General features: G+C 33.8%; 1 protein-coding gene across 6 annotated transcripts in view; it reads left to right on the top strand.

Annotated features, from left to right (window-relative positions):
* ATF7IP (activating transcription factor 7 interacting protein) overlaps window positions 1-15,149 on the top strand; it is a 110,217-nt gene that overhangs the window by 56,749 nt on the left and 38,319 nt on the right. For all 6 annotated transcript variants that reach the window (XM_081129382.1, XM_081129381.1, XM_081129378.1 and 3 more), the window contains exons 6-8: window positions 3,409-3,474; window positions 12,212-12,291; window positions 13,479-13,567. In XM_081129382.1, coding sequence (XP_080985508.1) covers window positions 3,409-3,474; window positions 12,212-12,291; window positions 13,479-13,567 — 235 coding nt within the window. The remainder of the gene's footprint in view (window positions 1-3,408; window positions 3,475-12,211; window positions 12,292-13,478; window positions 13,568-15,149) is intronic.

The raw sequence follows: 15,149 nt of genomic DNA, 5'->3' as shown, positions 1-15,149 counted from the left end.
ATACATAATAGAATATGACTTTCTGAACTAAAAAAAAAAGAATGAATGTTTATAGAATTAAAAAAAAATCTCACAGAGTACTTGGAAAAATAGAGAACTAATCTTAGATATATGGTGGCAGATACTTGGAATTATAATTTAGAAAAAGTTGTATACTTTACTAGATTAAAACAACAGAAGGCTGTCCTTTTATTTTTTTAGAATAGTAAATGACAGGAGACAGTGAGTATTCAAATTTTGGTTTTCTTTCTCTGCTTATAGTTTAATTTTTTAAGTGATAAAATTCTTTTTAAAAAAGTGTTTGAATACTGTAGATGTATATGATGTGAAAATGAAGTCCTCTTTACAGTCTCATTGTCTGCTGAACCTAGTCTCTAGAGGTAACCACTTTTACTTTGGTATTTATCCATCTAGACTTTCCCCCATATATAACAAACACTAAAGGATTTTTAAATTTGTTTTTGTATTTAAGTAAAAATTGTATAATAATACTATACATACTATTCGATTTATAGAATACCCACCAGGTAGTCTGACTAAAGAAAAAGTGAAAGATTGTTGTATAAGTTGGGGTACAAAAGACCTTCTCGCATACCTTTCTTGAAAATATTTTTTGAAATATTTTAGTCACCGAAAGGTAAATCTGTATCTGCATTAAGAATCTGTATACAACTATGCTATATATCCTTGGGTGTTGATAATAGTTATTTATGAATATTAGAGGAAAATCGTCATCTTGGGAATCATAGGTGATTGCCTAGGCTTTATCAGAGGACTTAAATAGATTGGAAGGTTTGGTGTCTCCTTTAGAAGTGACTACTATTTTTTTTCCTTTGGGGGAATTTTTTTGGGGTCTGTTTTTAATTTTTTTTTATTGTTGAAAGTATTACAGATGTCTCCCCTTTTCCCCCCATTAATCCACTCCACCCAAAATCTCCCCCCCTCACCTTCACCAGACTATTGTATGTGTCCATGGGTTATGTGCATATGTGTTTATATATGTTCTTTGATTAATCTCTTCCCACCCACTTCCCCACCCCCGCCTTCCCCCTGAGGTTCGTCAGTCTGTTCCACGTTTCTATGGCTCTGGATTGATCTTGTTCATCAGTTTATTTTGTTCATTAGATTCCACATGTGAGATCATGTAAAACTGAATCAGGAACAATCAGAAAATCTGAATACAACTGATGAAATCGAAGAAGTAATCAAAAACTCCTAGCAAACAAAATCCCTCGTCTGGGCAACTTCACAGGGGAGCTTTACCAAGCATTCTACTTATTATTATCACATTGTTTGCGGGTAGTTTTCATCGCGCGCTCTACTACCAGTCAACGTAAAACGTATAAATACATTTCCTGCATACAATATGTTACAGCAGTCCCTTTAACATTTCTTGCAATGCTGGTTTGTGGTGATAAACTCCTTTAGCCTTTTTTTGCCTGGGAAGCTCTTTATTTCACCATCTACTTTGAATGATAGCCTTGCTAGATAGAGGAGTATTGGTTTCAGACTCTTGCTTTTCTGTTGCTGCCTTTAAGATTCTCTCTTTGTCTTGAATTTTGGCATTTTAATTATGATGTGTCTGGGTGTAGGCCTCTTTGGGTACTTCTTGCTTGGGACTCTCTGTGCCTCTTGGAATTTTTCCTTCACCAGGTTAGGGAAGTTTTCTGCCATTATTTCTTCAAATAGATTCTCTATCCCTTGCTTACTTTCTTCACCTTCTAGTACTCCTATGACATGAATATTTTTACGTTTCATGGTGTCGCACAGCTCCCTTAACCTGTCCTCCTGTTTTTTAATTGTTTTTTCTTTTTGGATCTCTGATTCAGTGACTTTTTCTACCCTGCCTTCTCATTCCCTGATCTGATCCTCAGCTTCCACTAATCGGCTTTTTATCCCTTCCAGTGTATTCTTTGTTTCTGCTATGTCATTCTTAATTTCCTTCATAGTTTTCATATCTTTTACCATGCTGTTGAGAATCCTTACAATCATTATTTTGAACTCTTGTATCTGATAGATTGCTTATCTCCATTTCATTTAGCTCTTCTTCTGGAGACTTCTCTTCTTTCATTTGGGACTTCTTTTTTTGCCTCCCCATTTTGGTTGCCTGTTTGGATTTGTTTCTGTGTATTAGGTAGATCTGCTAGGACCCTCAGTCTTTTTGGAGGGTCTCTGGTGCAGGCCAATCTCAGATGCTGTTTGTGACTGGCCTTGGGTACTCTGTTTGGAGCTATCAGCGACCCACAGCTTGTGGCTCCCTCTGCTTGGGCTGGGTGCATTTGGAAAGGCCCAAGAGTCACACCAAGGTCTGCTTTTCTAATTTCTGGGTCCAGAAGCAAATCAGGCAAAGACTCAAAGTACCCAGAGGTCTGTCTCTGCCTGCAGGCTGATTGTTATTCTTAGTCTCTTAATGAACCTCAGGCTGTAGACCACAGCAGGAAAGGGGTTTTCTAATGGGTGGGGCAATTGCTCCCCCCCCCCCCCAGGCAAAAGCTGCCTGGGTGGTAAAGGTCTGTCTCAGAAATATGTCCTCTGCAGTCTAGGGAGGAATGACTTAGCACAGGAATCCAGATGGCCGCCCTCTAATCTCTATCCCCAGAATAAGCATCTCTGGATTTTCCTCTCACAGCTCTGTCCTTCCTCTGCCAGAACCCAAGGTGAGTGGCTGCACATGAAACTTTGTGTTGGCCCTTTAAGAGGGTGCCTGCATTTTCAGCCATCTCTCCCTGGCAGACAGAAACTCTGCTGCTTTTCACGGCCATTTGTTATGTGGGTACCTTTCTCAGTTCTGGTGTCTTAGTTGGGAAGCCCAGTTTGGGGTTTAGACCCCAGAGTTCTCAGTGGGAACCCCCCACAGCTGAGATATCCCTCCGGAACATTGAGAAACATCAACATATTCATCAGGAAAGTGGTATATATATATATGACTTAATATATATTATCTATATATAAAATCAATGCTGTATATTGATTCACTATATTATACATGCACCTATAAGTAATTTTGGCAAGGAATCTTTATGACTAACAGATATGCTTATTATTACTACGTAATTCTCTGTGAGAAAGTTAAGTGTGATTACAACTATGTCAAAAGTAACAAAAAATAATCGTACATATTCAGAAATGTACTGGTTTGTGAGCAAACATCTACATTTCTAGGAGGAAAAAGCTAACCTTAGAAAATTCAGAGTGCTTAACTGTGGGTATAAAGTTTAGGGTCATTTTAGTTTTCATTACAACTTTCTGTATTTTTCAAATATATATTTTACAATCAGCTTGCCTTATTTTTTTTGCTGTTAGCTATCTTTTGAGGATCTGTTATCTGTGAGTTTCTTGTTATGTATGCATGGGTTCCATTAATGCCGTAATGCCACTTGATTTCTGTTCTGTTTTTGCTTTTTGTAGGCCAAGATAGCCAGGTTAACCAAACGCTTTGGAGCAGCCAAAGAAGATCTTAAGAAAAGACAAGAAGTAAGAATTTCTGTTCTTGCACAATTAACATTTAGCTCTAAGTAATAATCTTAGGGAATGCTTAGGTAGGAGGAAACTCTTCCTTTATTACAGGTCTGCAGCTTTAGAATTAATTATTAACCCTTTACTAATCCTCAGTAACTATTTTTATATTTTAACACATATTAATTAATTTTATGTTATGGCATTCTTGAAGCTGTATTTTCTATGCATCTTTAAAATTATGATTTTGGGATTTGCTTATTATGTTTCTTTCTTCTTGCATTCTTGCCAGTGTCTCTTATAATTTTGTCCAAAATATTTTAGTCTTCCACACTTGGGGTGTATGGTGCTTGAAAGAAAATGTTAAGGTGGTCTTCTATCTTTTCAAATTTTGTTCCTTTCTTCTTCAGTTTGTGGTTAAGGCCAATTTTAAATTTTAAAACTGGGACATCTTTCTATCCATTCCTGTTAATATTTTCTTCTTGTGAGAGAGATATATGGAAATTTAAAGAATTTGTTCCTTTATATCCGAATCCTAATTCCCTTTAATTAATATGGTATCTACTATAACTTTACACCTGTTTCTTGTTAGATTTTAAAAGCAGGAGAGACATAGAAAGAATGTTTGTAACTTTAGGTCTCCCCCTTATAAAAATAATTAAACAATAATACTTTAAATGTTCTTGTTTTATTTAGATTTGCTTCTTGGTCCTCTGATACTAACTAGTTAAAAATAAACCCCACCATTCAGGTTTGTCCTAAAATGTTTTCTATTTTAATTTTTTTAAAGAGCAGAAAACTCTTGTAGGCAGTTTCCTGTTAAGACCACGTTAACAATCTAATCTACTTTACTGCCTTATGACTGATATCTCTAATTTTCATCCTTTGTAGTTTATAATGTAAAATAAAATAAATACCAAGATATTTGTTATTTTTTATCTATGAAAATGAATTACCTGATTCTCAATCAAATTTTAGATTAAATCTAAATTCTACATTTTAATTTTTTTATTAAAAATTTTTAAAATATTCTTTTCATTTTAATTGTGGTAAAAACACGTAACATAAAATTTACCATTTTTTAATTCTACACTTCAGTATTGTTAACTATATTAACATTGTTGTATAAGAGATCTCTAGAACTTTTTCATCTTGCTAAACCAACTATAGCCGTGGAACAACCACTCCCATTTTTTCCTCTCCTTAACCCCTGGAAACCATCATTTTACTTTGTATTTACATGATTTTAACTACTCTAGATATCATCTGAGCAAAATCATACAGTATTTGCATGTTTTTTGTGATTGGATTATTTCACTCAGTGTTATGTCCTCAAGCTTTATTTATGTTGTAGCATGTGACAGGATTTTCTTTTTGAAGGCCGAATAATATTCCATTGTATGTATATACCACATTTTCTCTATCCATTCATTTATTGATGATTATTTGGGCTGCTTTCATCTCCTGGTTCTTGTGAATAATGCTGCAGTGAACATCAGTGTGCTAGATATCTCTTCAAGTTTCTTGTTTCAAGTCTTTTGGAAAAATGCCCAGAGGTGAAATTGATAGATCATATGGCAATTCTACTTTTAGTTTTTTGAGGAGCTTCCATAGTGGTTAAGCCATTTTACATTCCCACCAACCAGGTACAAAGGTTTCAATTTCTCCACATCCTTGTGAACACTTGTTTTCTGTTTTTGTGATTGTCTATCCTAATGGATGTGAAGTTGTAACTCATGGTTTTGATTTCCATTTCTCTAATGATGTGGAGATCTTTTTATATGTTTACCATTTTGCATATCTTCTTTGGAGAAATGTTTGTACAGATCCTTTGCCCATTTTTAAATTAGGTTACTAGTTTTATAGTTCAGTTGTAGGAGTTCTTTATATATTCTGGATATTAACCCCATATATATATATATATATATATGATTTCCAACTATTTCCTCCCATTCCATAGGTTTTCTTTTCATTCTGTTGATTGTTACCTCTGATGTGAAGTTTGCTTTTGTTGCATGCGCTTTTGATGTCATATTCAAGAAATTATTACCAAATCCAGTGTCATGAATGATTTTCCCCTATGTTTCTTCTAGGAATTTTATAGATGTAGGTCTTACATTGAAGTCTTTAATCCGTTTTGAATTAATTTTTATATATGGTGTAATGGCTGAAAGTCATTGTTTTTGCATTTTGATATCCAATTTTCACACCATTTGTTGAAAGATTATCCAACACTGTGTAGTCTTGATATCCTTGTTAAAAGATCTTTTGGCCAGATATGTGAGAGTTTATTTCTCAGCTCTCTATTCCATTTGTCTGTATATCAGTCTTTATGCTAGTAAGTACTACACTGTTTTGATTACTGTAGCTTTATAACATATCTTTAAATCAGGAAGTATGATACCTCCAACCTTCTTTTTCAAGATTGTTTTAGCAGTTAAGGGCCCTTTGAGATTTCATATCAATTTTAGGATGCTACTTTCTATTTCTGCAAAAAAAAAAAAAAAGAAAAGACACTGTGAATTTTATAGGAATTACATTGAAATTTTCATCACTCTGGGTGCTATTTATCCGTGTCTTTTATTTCTTGCAACAGTTTTGCAGTTTTCATTGTAAAGGTCTTTTGCCTTCTTGGTTAAGTTTACTCCTAAATATTTTATTCCTTTTGATCATACAGTAATGGGATTATTTTCTTAATTTCTTTCTCAAATTGTTCATTGTTAGTGTGTAAAAATACAACTGATTTTTGTGCATTGGTTTTTCTACCCAGCAACATTGCTGAATTTATTAGTTTGAACATTTTTTTTGGTGTGGATTGGACTTCTTCCATTCCTAATTTGTTGAGTGTTGTGTGTTTTTTTAATCATGAAAGGATGTTAAATTTTGTCAAATGCTTTTTGTGCAGCAATTGAGAAGATGATGTGGTTTTTTGGCCTTCATTTTGTTAATGTGGTATGTTGCATTGATTTTCCTATATCGACCTATCTGAGCATTCCACAGATAAATCTCATTTGGTCATGTTGTATAATCCTTTTCCTGTGTTGGTGAATTTGGACATTAGTCTTTTGTTGAGGATTTTTAGAGTTTTCTTTTATTGTGGTGTTATATACCTTTGGTATGAGGATAATGTGGGCCTCATAAAATAAATTTGGATGTATTCCATCTTCAGTTTTGTATAAGAGTTGAAGAAGACTGTTGTTAATTCTTTTAGTGTCTAATAGTTTTCCAGTGAAGCCATCTTGTTCTTGGCTCTTTTTGTTGTTAGGATGTTTTTCATTACTGATTCAGTCTCCCTACTTGTTTAGGTCCTTAAAAGGTTTTTATTTCTTCTTGATTCAGTCTTGGTAGGTTGTATATTTCAAGGAACTTATCCATTTTTTCTGAGTATCTAATTTGTTGGCATATAATTTCTCATAGTAGTCTCTCATGATCCTTGTTGTTTCTGTGGAATCATTTATAATGCCTCCTCTTCATGTATGACTTTATTTATGTGTTCTCTTTTTTCTTAGATAATCTAGGTGAGTTTTCCAATTTTGTTGATTTTCAAAAATTCTAATTTTTAATTTTGTTTTTTTCCTATTGATTTTATGTTCTCTATTTTATTTATTTCAGCTGTAATCTATTATTTCCTTCCTTCTAACTTTGAGTTTAGCATGTTTTTCTTTTTCTAGTTCTTTGAAATGTAAAGTTAGGTTGTTGATTTGAGATCTTTTGTTGTTGTTACTGACAATATTATAGATGGCCCCCAATTTTCGCCCCTTTGCCCCCTTCCATCCAGCCCCTCCCCACCCCAGGCCTTTACCACATTATTGTCTATGTCCGTTGGTTATGCATATATGCATATATGTTCTTTGGTTAATCTTTTCCCATCCCTTGCCACCCCTCTCCCCTCTAAGATCTGTCAGTCTGTTCCATGTATCCATGCGTCTAGACCTATTTTGTTAATCAGTTTATTTTCATTAAATTCAGCATATAAGTGAGATCATGTGATATTTGTCTTTCTCTTATTGGCTTACTTTACTTAGCATAATAATCTTGGAGATCTTTTTTAATGTAAGCATTTAGTGCTATAAACTTTCCACTTAGTGCAACTTTTGTTGCATTAATTTTCCTATACATTTGGTATGTTGGATTTTTGTTTTCATTTGTCTCAAGATATTTTTTAGTATGTCTTGTGATTTTTTTTTTTCCTACCCACTGGATTTTTAGGTGTTTTCGAATTTCCATATTTGTGACTTTTTTATTTCTAGTTTTATTCCATTGTAGTTAGAAAATGTATTTGATATGATTTTCGTCTTTTTAATTTTGTTAAGGCTCGTTTTGTGGCCTAATATGTATATGATCTATCCTGGAGAATGTTCTATATGTGCTTGAGAAAAATGTGTGTTCTTTTTTGGGGGAAAATTTCTGCATTTATCAGTTTGGTCCATTTGATGTTAGTATTATTCAGTTCTGTTGTTTCCGTATTATCTTTTTAAATCCTCACTCGAAGATAAGTTTTTATTGATTTTAGAGAGAGGGGAAGGAAGTGAGAGAGAGAGAGAGAAAAACATCTGTGTGAAAGAGAAATATCGAGTGGATGCCTCTCATACAGTCCTGACCAGTATTCGAACCTGCAACCTTTTGGCGTACAGGACAATGCTCTAACCAACTGAGCCACCCAGCCAGGGCCTGCTGTTTCCTTATTGATTTTTTTGTCTTGACCACCTTTCTATTATATAGAATGATATATTAAATGCTCCTGTTACCGTGTTGCTATCTCTTTCTCCTTTAATTCTGTCAATTTTTACATCATGTATTTTGGGGGTCTTAATGTTGTATGCATAAATATTTATAAATGTTACATCTGGTTAATTGACCCTTTTATCATTATATAGTGCCCTTCTTTGTCTCTTGTGACAATTTGTTCTTAAAATATTCTTTCTCTTACGTAAGTATGGTCACCTCTACTCTCATTTGCTTACCATTTGAATGAAATATTTTTTCCCATTCTTTTACTTTCGGCCTGTGTGTGTCTTTAGATCTAAAGTGTGTCAGTTGTTAACGGCATATAGCAGAATCCTGGGGTGTGTGTTTTTAATCCATTAAGCTAATGCATGTCTTTCTTTGGATAATTTAATCTATTTGGTTTTGAAGTAATTGCAGTAGGGGATCTCTTATTATTGCCATTTTGTTAATTATTTCCTAATTGTCTTGGAACTGTTATGTCTCTCTCATCCTTTCTTGTTTACTTCCTATGTCTCACTGATTTTTTTTTGTAGTGAAAAAAATTTTTAATTATTTTCTAATTCCCTTTTATGTATCTTCTCTAAGTTTCTTCTGAGGCCACCATGGGAATTACATAAACTATTTTTAAAAATTATAACTATTTTAAACTGGTAACAACTTCACTTCAATCATATATAAGAACTCTACTCTTTACATCTTTACTACTTTGTTATAGATGTCATGCATTACATCTTTTTATGTTGTATATCTTTTAACCTAGACTTACAGTATTTTTTATGGTTAAATCATATACCAGAATTAAACATGATTTATGCACCACCTTTACAGTAATGCAGGATTCTGTATTTATTTGTGTATTTATCTTTACCAGATAATTTCATGTTTTATTAAGTTCTCATGTTACTGTCTTGTGTCCTTTTATTTTTACTTGAATTACTTCTTTTAGCAGCTCTTATATGGCAGATCTAATGGTGATGAACTTCCTCAGCTTTCTACATCTAGGAAAGCCTTAATTTCACCATCAGTTTGAATGAAAGTTTTGCTGGATATAGTATTCTTGCTAGATTTCTGCTTGAGAAAAACCACTAGTAATCTTATGGGAGCTACCTTGCCTTGAATGTGATGAGTCTCTTTTCTGTTGCTACTTTTGAAATTCTCTGTGACTTTGACAAGCTTGAGTATGTTTCTCAATGTAGATCTGTTTGAGTTAGCCTAATTGGAGTTTTTGGAACTTTTGAATTTGTATGTCAATTTAATTCCTCAAATTTGGGAAGTTTTTGGCTGTTATTCGGGTAGGCTCTCTGCTGTCTTCTCTCTTTCTATTCTTGGACTCCTATATTCATGTATTGGTTCTTTCAATGGTTTCTCATAAATCCTTGAGGCTCTCTTCACTTAAATAATAATTTTAATGACTTTTCTTCAGGTTCACTTAGTCTTTATTTTGCTTGGTACCATCTGGTGTTGATCGCCTCTGGTGAATTTTTTTTCTGTAAATCCAGTTATCTTTTAGCTTCGGGATTTTTGTTTGTTCCATTTTATTATTTATTTATTTTTAAAAGAGGTGTTTCATTTATTTTATGTCTATTGATTTCTGAGAGAGGAAGGGAAAGAGAGAGAGAGATAGAAACATCAGTGATGAGCGAGTCATTGATTGGCTGCCTCCTGCACGCCCCCTACTGGGGATTGAGTCCACAACCTGGGCATGTGTCCTGACCAGGAATTGAAAGTGGAATCTCCTGGATCCTAGGTCGATGCTCAATCACTGAGCCACACCAGCCAGGCTGTTTGTTCCATTTTAAGTTTCTATCTTATTGTTAAGTGTTCTCATTTTCTTCATGCGTCATCTCCCTAATTTCATTTCATTTTCTGTGTATGTTTTCCTTTATCTTATTGAGACATCTTAATGTCACTTTAAAAAAATTCTTTGTTAGGTAATTAACAGATCTTTGTTTCTTTAGGGTCAGTTACTGGAGATTTATTTCTTTGATTGGGCCATATTTTTTTGTTTCTTTGTGTGTCTAATTCTCTTTTGCTGAAATTTGGGCAATTGAAACAACAGCCTCCTCTCCTTTTCTTTTCAAAATATCTTTGTACAGAGGAAGACCTTTACTAATCAACCCAGATGTATAATCTGGGGCCTCTCAGACCTTTTCTAGAGATGAATCATCTCTGAGTTTGTGCATGTAAATTTCCCTCTGAAGAGGTTTGTCTGTTTTTACTCAGCAGCTGCCTCTGGTATCTGTCTTCCATATTGCCGTGTAGGTTTTGTAAGCCATGATTTTGGAATTACCCCTGCTGTCTCTGTACTGTAATTTTTCTGTTGCTGTACCAAGCGGAAAAACCTGCCTTTGTTCTTATCTGGAACATTAAGTATATGCCACTTTTGCCAGGTCAGGTGATACAGAAACCAGTGCTTTGGGTAGTACCCCCAAGAGGCAGAATGTTACATGCAAATTCCACTCTTCTCTTTCTTTCCTGAAGTAAATGCTACAAGTGGGAAATTTTCTCTTGATTGGGCCACATTTTTAAAATGTGTTTTTATTGACAGTACAGTTATTTTAATGTGCTTTTCTATTTGTTCGAAATGTCTTTGTGTCCCTAGTAAGATTTTTAACACCTTTAGAGCAGTTTATTTTGATTCTGTCATTTGTCTATTTATATGCATAACTAGTACAGTGCTGTACTAGTTGGTTAAAATTTTCCCATTTTCCGCCTGGCTGGGTGTGCTCAGCGGTTGAGCATCGACCTAGGATCCAGGAGATTGAAGTTCAGTTCCTGGTCAGGGCACATGCCCAGATTGCAGGCTCGATCCCTAGTTGGGGGTGTGCAGGAAGCAGCTGATCAATGAAGACTCTCTCATCATTGATGTCCCCCCCCCCAAAATCAATAAAGATATATTTTAAAAAATAATTATCTTTTTTTCCTATTAAAAGCAGTATATATTTGCTGTTCAGAAAGGAAGAGTGATTAGTGGTATCTGCTTGATGTGATCCTAAACACTTAAACCTTTGGTTTAACATGTATTATTATTACACTTAATTAAGTCTTGAGTGAAATTTTTTTTTTTGGTCAATTTAAGAACTAAATGATGATCCTGTCATTATTGATGGAGACCCAAATAATGGTAATTAATATGTAGATATTACAATTTCATTTCTATATTCCCATTTTGGGGGAAAGGCTGAAATTAGTTGATACTTAATTTAGAATTGAAACATTTTTATGAAATTATGTCACACAGTGGCAAGTAGTCATTTTTTTAAACAAAAGTTGTAAATATATATATATATATATATTTTAAAATATATCTTTATTGATTTCAGAGAGAGGAAGGGAGAGAGAGAGAAACATCAATGATGAGAGAGTCATTGATCGGCTGCCTCCTGCATGCCCGTCTGGGGACTGAGCCTGTAACCCGGCATGTGCCCTGACTGGGAATGGAACTGAGATCTCCTGGATCCTAGGTCGATGCTCAACCTCTGAGCCATGCTCGGCTGGGTGTAAAAATAATTTTGGTTTGAGAATTTTGATTTGTGACCTAAGATGCCACTTAATTGATAATCCATTGCTCCTAAGAAAGAATAAATATGTATGTTGTTGAGTTTCTGATGGTAATTCAGTGCCTGCTATGCCTAGTATAGTATATGTATAATATCTACTAGAAATTTATTGGATGAGTGTTTCTGGTTTATTATTTATATCTTTATTGTTTTGTTTATTGAACCCTTACAGCATGTAAACCATTTTTATATTTTTTACTTATTTGCTCATCTCAAAAATCTGAGGTATAAGAATGATTATATTCCTCTTTCATTTGATAAGTACTTGTTTCCATTGATTAAGTATTGTGCTTAAGATACAGCTAACAAGTGGCAATTTCAAGATTCAAATTTTTGTGTCAACTATTAATATTTTTCACTCTATTATAGAAATAACAGATAATATATTGAGAAAACATTTAAGGTCTTAGTTTTAAAGATTTGTTATATATTGGGTTTTATTTTACCTTGGTGTTTTTCTCCCTCAGAATCCACCAAACCCACCTGTACCTGTATCACCAGGAAAGTCTATAGTTGATGTCAACAGCAATAACAATGTGCCCTATAGGTGAGAATAATAAACATTCTATTTATTTCCCCTCTTTTCCCCTCTTTTTCTGCCTTAAAAAAAAAATTCAGTTTAGCTAAAGTAAAAACAGAAAATAATTCACCCATTTCTCTCCCCCACCTTTGGCTACTACCAACCCCCCCACCAACCCTCTCCCCACCTCTGTACAAGTTTAACTTTTTTTAATTTAAAAAATTTTTTTTAGATTTCACATATAAGAGAGATCATATGGTATTTGTCTTTCTCTGTCTGGCTAATTTCACTTAACAGAATGCCCTCAAGGTCTATCCATGTTGATCATATGGGAATATTTTATTCTTTTTTATGAGTAAATAATATTCCTTTGTGTGTGTGTACAAGTTTTTTTATCCATTCATCCATAGATGGACACTCAGGTTGTTTCCATATCTTAGTTATTCTAAATAATGCTGCAATGAAAATAGGGGTGCATATATCTTTTCTAATTAGTGTTTTTGTTTTCTTTGAATAAATATCCATATTGCTGGATCATATGGTAGTTCTATTTTTAACGTTTGAGGAAGCTTTGTACCATTTTCCATAATGGCTGCGCCAATTTACATTTCCACCAGTATTGTGCAAGGGTTTTTAATAACAAGTCTGTCAAGTTTTTAAATAAGAGAACAAGGTTCTGATTTTATTTTGCAGAAACATCTTGGAATCTAATCTTACGTATTTGTGTAGAGATAAGCGGTATACTGGATTAAGTATATTTTCTTCTTTTTTGCTTTGTTATAATTTTTCATCTGTGGATATTGTTTTTGCTAATTTATTATAAGGCTTTCTTTGGTCATTGCTGATTTTTAAAATCATTTGTACTAAATAGTATTCTCTCAGGTAATTGAGATATGCTTTGGTCAGAGGTGATAAAAACTAATGTCTGCCGATATTAGGACCTACATTTGGTTTTCAGGTAAAAGTATTGAGGACATTAGAATATAAGAGTAATATTCTTTCCTAATGCCATAGGACCCCCTCCCCTACCCTACCCTCAGCTTTCTGAAGTCTGTTAGCTTTCCCTCAGTGCATTCACTTGAAGTTTAGCGCTGCAATACCCAAGTCTATCCATACTTTTTTCCTATGAGCCACTGCTTTATCTATACATAAATTGATGTTCATCAGAATGGTATATGCTTGATTGACTGTTTTTGTGTATATATATTTCTTAGAAATACAGGTACAGTGAGACAGTTGCTGGAGTCCAAAAGAAATGTAAGCGAGAATACACCGCCATCCTTTCAAACCCCTGTGAATACAGGTAATAATATTCTTTAACACTGACATACATTTTCTTAGTAATTGAAGGCTTTGGTTTTCTTTTCACATTTATTTGAGGATGAAATTTGATAAGAAACTGAGCATATTGTTCTAAAATTGAGTGCTAAGTATAAAATTTTATTTAAACATTAGGATTACATTTATGCATGGAAATGTAGAGATTGAAATCTCCACCGTAGTGATTCCTCAAACTTTCTGGACAACCATATCCCTGTATAATCTTAAAAAATTACTAAGAATCCCAAAGTTTTTATTTATGTGGATTACATTAGTTGATATTTACTGTAGTAAAAATTAAAACAATTTTCAGTTGAGCATCGACCTAGGATCCGGGAGATCACGGTTGGTTCGATTCCCCGTCAGGGCATATGCCTGGGTTTCGGGCTTGATCCCCAGTGGGGGGTGTGTGTAGGAGGCAGCTGATTAATGACTGTTCTCTCATCGTTGATGTTTCATCTGTCTCTCTCTCCCCCTTCCTCTCTCTGAAGTCAGTAAAGATATATATATATATATATATATATATATATATATATATATATATATATAAATTTAAACAATTTTTGAATGTTTGCTTATTCATTAAAAAATAATAGACACCACCCTGGCTCATGTAGCTCAGTTGGTTGAGTGTTGTCCCTTGCACTAAAAAGTTGCCAGTTTGATTCCCGGTCAGGGCATATGCCTGGGTTGCAGGCTTGATCCCCTGTAGGGGGCATGCAGGAGGCAGCTGATTGATGTTCCATTCTCACATCAATGTTCCTCTCTCCTCCTCTCTTTTCCTCTCTCTGAAATCCTTTCTCTCTAAAAAAAGAAAAAAAATCAATAAAACATTCTTTAAAAAAGTAAACATCTATTTTGTAACACAAATAATGTTTTAATGAAAAATAACTATTTGTAAGCTTTAAAAAGTAGTGAAAAAGATTGTGATTTTCTTACATTTTTACAAATTTCTTGTATGACTCACTGAAATCATTAAGGTGGCTTGTGAAAGTTGGATTCTCATATCTATATCTGTGTTCAATTTGTTGCAGTTTGTTGTTTTGATTAAAGTATATGAAGCAAATCAGCCTCATACAAATATGTAGTTAGGAAATGGCTAGCTCTTTTAGAGAATTGTGGATATTTTCTTTGAAAGTCAGGTAAGTAGTTTATTAAAAGTTAGTTGCAAAGTGGACTCTGAAATCCTGCCAGTGAACTTTTCTAACTTTTTTATTGTAATGCATTTATCTGTCTTGTAGTTGGGTGGAGCTTTTACTAATACTATTCATTGATTTTGGAAAATGCTCACTGACTTACCTAAATCTTCCAAATATTGTCACACCTCATTAATAATTTTTTTCTTTTTTAATTACATCAATTTATTTCACTATTATTCTTCTCAGAAAAGTCTTTAACAATTAGATTTGGGAAGCTGCCATGGACTCAGAGGCAGATATGTTTTTCCAAAGTTCTAAATTTTGTTTTTAAAACTCAAATTTTATTATTTCAATAAGTACTGTTTGTTGTTTTCTTTGAAGTGACTGTCTTACTTGATTTCTTTTCTTTTGTTGTTGTTAATCCTC

The sequence above is a fragment of the Miniopterus schreibersii genome, assembly GCF_964146895.1.
Source record: "Miniopterus schreibersii genome assembly, chromosome: 2".
Classification (NCBI taxonomy): Eukaryota; Metazoa; Chordata; class Mammalia; order Chiroptera; family Miniopteridae; genus Miniopterus; species Miniopterus schreibersii.
Note: the sequence above shows the minus strand (reverse complement) of the source record. Positions and strands in the feature narration are given on the sequence as shown.